Here is a 2,318-nt window from a genome sequence, read left to right on the forward strand (position 1 = left end):
TTAGTTAAAGGATGACATTAAAATAATATGGTTAATTAAGGGATGACTTTGAAACAACATGATTAATTAAAGGATGACTTTGAAATAATATGATTAATTAAAGGATGACTTTAAAATAATATGATAAGTTAAAGGATGACATTAAAATAATATTGTTAATTAAAGGATGACATTAAAACAATATTGTTAATTAAAGGATGACATTAAAATATGATTAATTAATGGATGATTTCATAATGGAAGCATTGAAAATCTTCAAATCATTATTCATTCATTAAGCTTAAATTTTATCAACTTCAATTAATTTTAATTATTTGTTTACTTTTTCTTTTTCTTATCAATACGTCATTTTTAATATCTGAAACTTTTTACTAAACTGCTTATTTTATTCGAACTAATTAACGAATAATTTCAAAATTAATTAAAAGTTTGGATATAAATATTTATTAATGTGACATTAAAATTGAAGAAATGTATATAAAAAAGAAAATGTTTCAATTTCATTGTTTTTTAAATCTTAAATTTTTCTTTTTTAAATTTTAAATTTCTTTTTAAATTTCAAATTTCTTTTTCACAAAAACAAAAATTTTTCAATTTTATTTTTTTTAAATCTTAAATTCTTTCTTTTTTAAATTTTAAATTTCTTTTTAAATTTCAAATTTCTTTTTCACCATTGAATTTCAATTATCTTTTTAATTCTTTTTAATCTGTTATTTATTAAAAAAAAAAAGACAAAAAAAGAATTTCCCACTATCTGTCATTTATTTTATTGTTAAAAAAAAAAAATAAATTAATTTGAGGAATTAAAAGTAATGTTTCTTTTTTATGCAAATATAAGCCTTAGCATTACTTAGCCTAATTGCTACAATAACACTTACGTGTATGTTAAACTTTTCCCCTTTTAAATTAGATAAACTTTTACACTTAACATTTTTTCCATTCCCCCAAAATAATAATTACAAAAGGCGGAAATTGAATGTTACATACAAAATGCGCCGCCAATTATTTTTGCAATACAAAAAATATGATAATTAATGAAATTTAAAGCTAAAATATTGATTTATTTTAAAAATAAAAATTTTCCCTTAATAAGAATAAAGTAGCAATGATCAAAGGAAATTTCCGAGAAACTGACCGGTGAATCAAGCAACTCATAAAGCCATTGGATCGTTTCGATATGAGCAATAATACCATTCATACCGTCCACGTATAGCATCACTTGGCCCAATGCTACAATAATATTTACACGTGTACGTTAAACATTTTTAAACTTTGGCATTATAAGCCTACCTAATGTTGAAGCCAAACGTACGTGTGCGTTGAATTTTTGCAAACTTTGGCATTATAAGTTTACCTAGTATTGAAGCCAAACATACGTGTGCGTTGAACTTTTGTAAACTTTGGTATTACAAGCCTGCCTAGGGTTGAAACTACACGTACGTGTACGTTAAGCTTTTGTAAACTTTGATATTATAAGCTTGCCCAACATGTATGTCAAATTATTTTTGTAAATTTTGGTATTATATTACTTATTATAAATCTATTAATTTGTATTATAAATCTATTATTTGTATTATAAATTTTGTATTATAAATCTATTATTTGTATTATAAATCTATTAATTTGTTCAAATTTAAAATATTGAAGTAAGAGAAAAAAAGAAAAGTTTAAATCAAAAATTGAAAAATATTTTTATATCATTCTAACTAATCCTATCTTTAACGATAATCAATTAATCATAATCATGATTACTTAATTCATGATAAATCTTTTTTCATCAAACATCAAAACTACCTATTTATTTCTTAGAACAAAAGGAAATATCTATTTTAATGAGCAAATTAATAGCTATAAATTATTGTATTCTAAAGTCTAACAAAAAAAAAATTACTTAATTAATGAAATGTTTTAATTAATAAAGTTAACCTCTAAGAATGTAATTTTGATGATTTTGATCAGCTTTTCTTCCAAGTTTAATCATACATTCTAAACCACCATTCTGTACGAATTCATGCACCAAATCTTTATCATCCTTGAAATTAACGAATTAATTAGCTAAAACAAAAGAAGCAAATTTTTATTTCAAAGAAAAAAAAATAAATTCTAATTTTTTTTTTCGAACAAAAAGAGAGATGTTTAAATATTTACTTGAAAAATTTGTTTCAATGAGAAAAGCGCTCTCCGTTGTTCACGTCCATGTGAATTGAGCAATTTATCTGCAAATAATTATTTTATTTCAAATTTTATTTTTGTTTTTTAAATTTATAAATTAAAATTTGAAAAAAATTGAAAATTTTTGGATAAGTTTTTAAAAAAGT

At 22.0% G+C, this 2,318-nt stretch overlaps 1 protein-coding gene across 1 annotated transcript in view; it reads right to left on the bottom strand.

Annotated features, from left to right (window-relative positions):
• LOAG_18920 (hypothetical protein) overlaps window positions 1-2,318 on the bottom strand; it is a gene marked incomplete at both ends in the record, with an annotated part of 14,148 nt that overhangs the window by 4,557 nt on the left and 7,273 nt on the right. The window contains 2 exons of the mRNA XM_020451582.1: window positions 1,136-1,230; window positions 1,927-2,032. Coding sequence (XP_020304621.1) covers window positions 1,136-1,230; window positions 1,927-2,032 — 201 coding nt within the window. The remainder of the gene's footprint in view (window positions 1-1,135; window positions 1,231-1,926; window positions 2,033-2,318) is intronic.

The sequence above is a fragment of the Loa loa genome, assembly GCF_000183805.2.
Source record: "Loa loa unplaced genomic scaffold supercont3.682, whole genome shotgun sequence".
NCBI lineage: Eukaryota > Metazoa > Nematoda > Chromadorea > Rhabditida > Onchocercidae > Loa > Loa loa.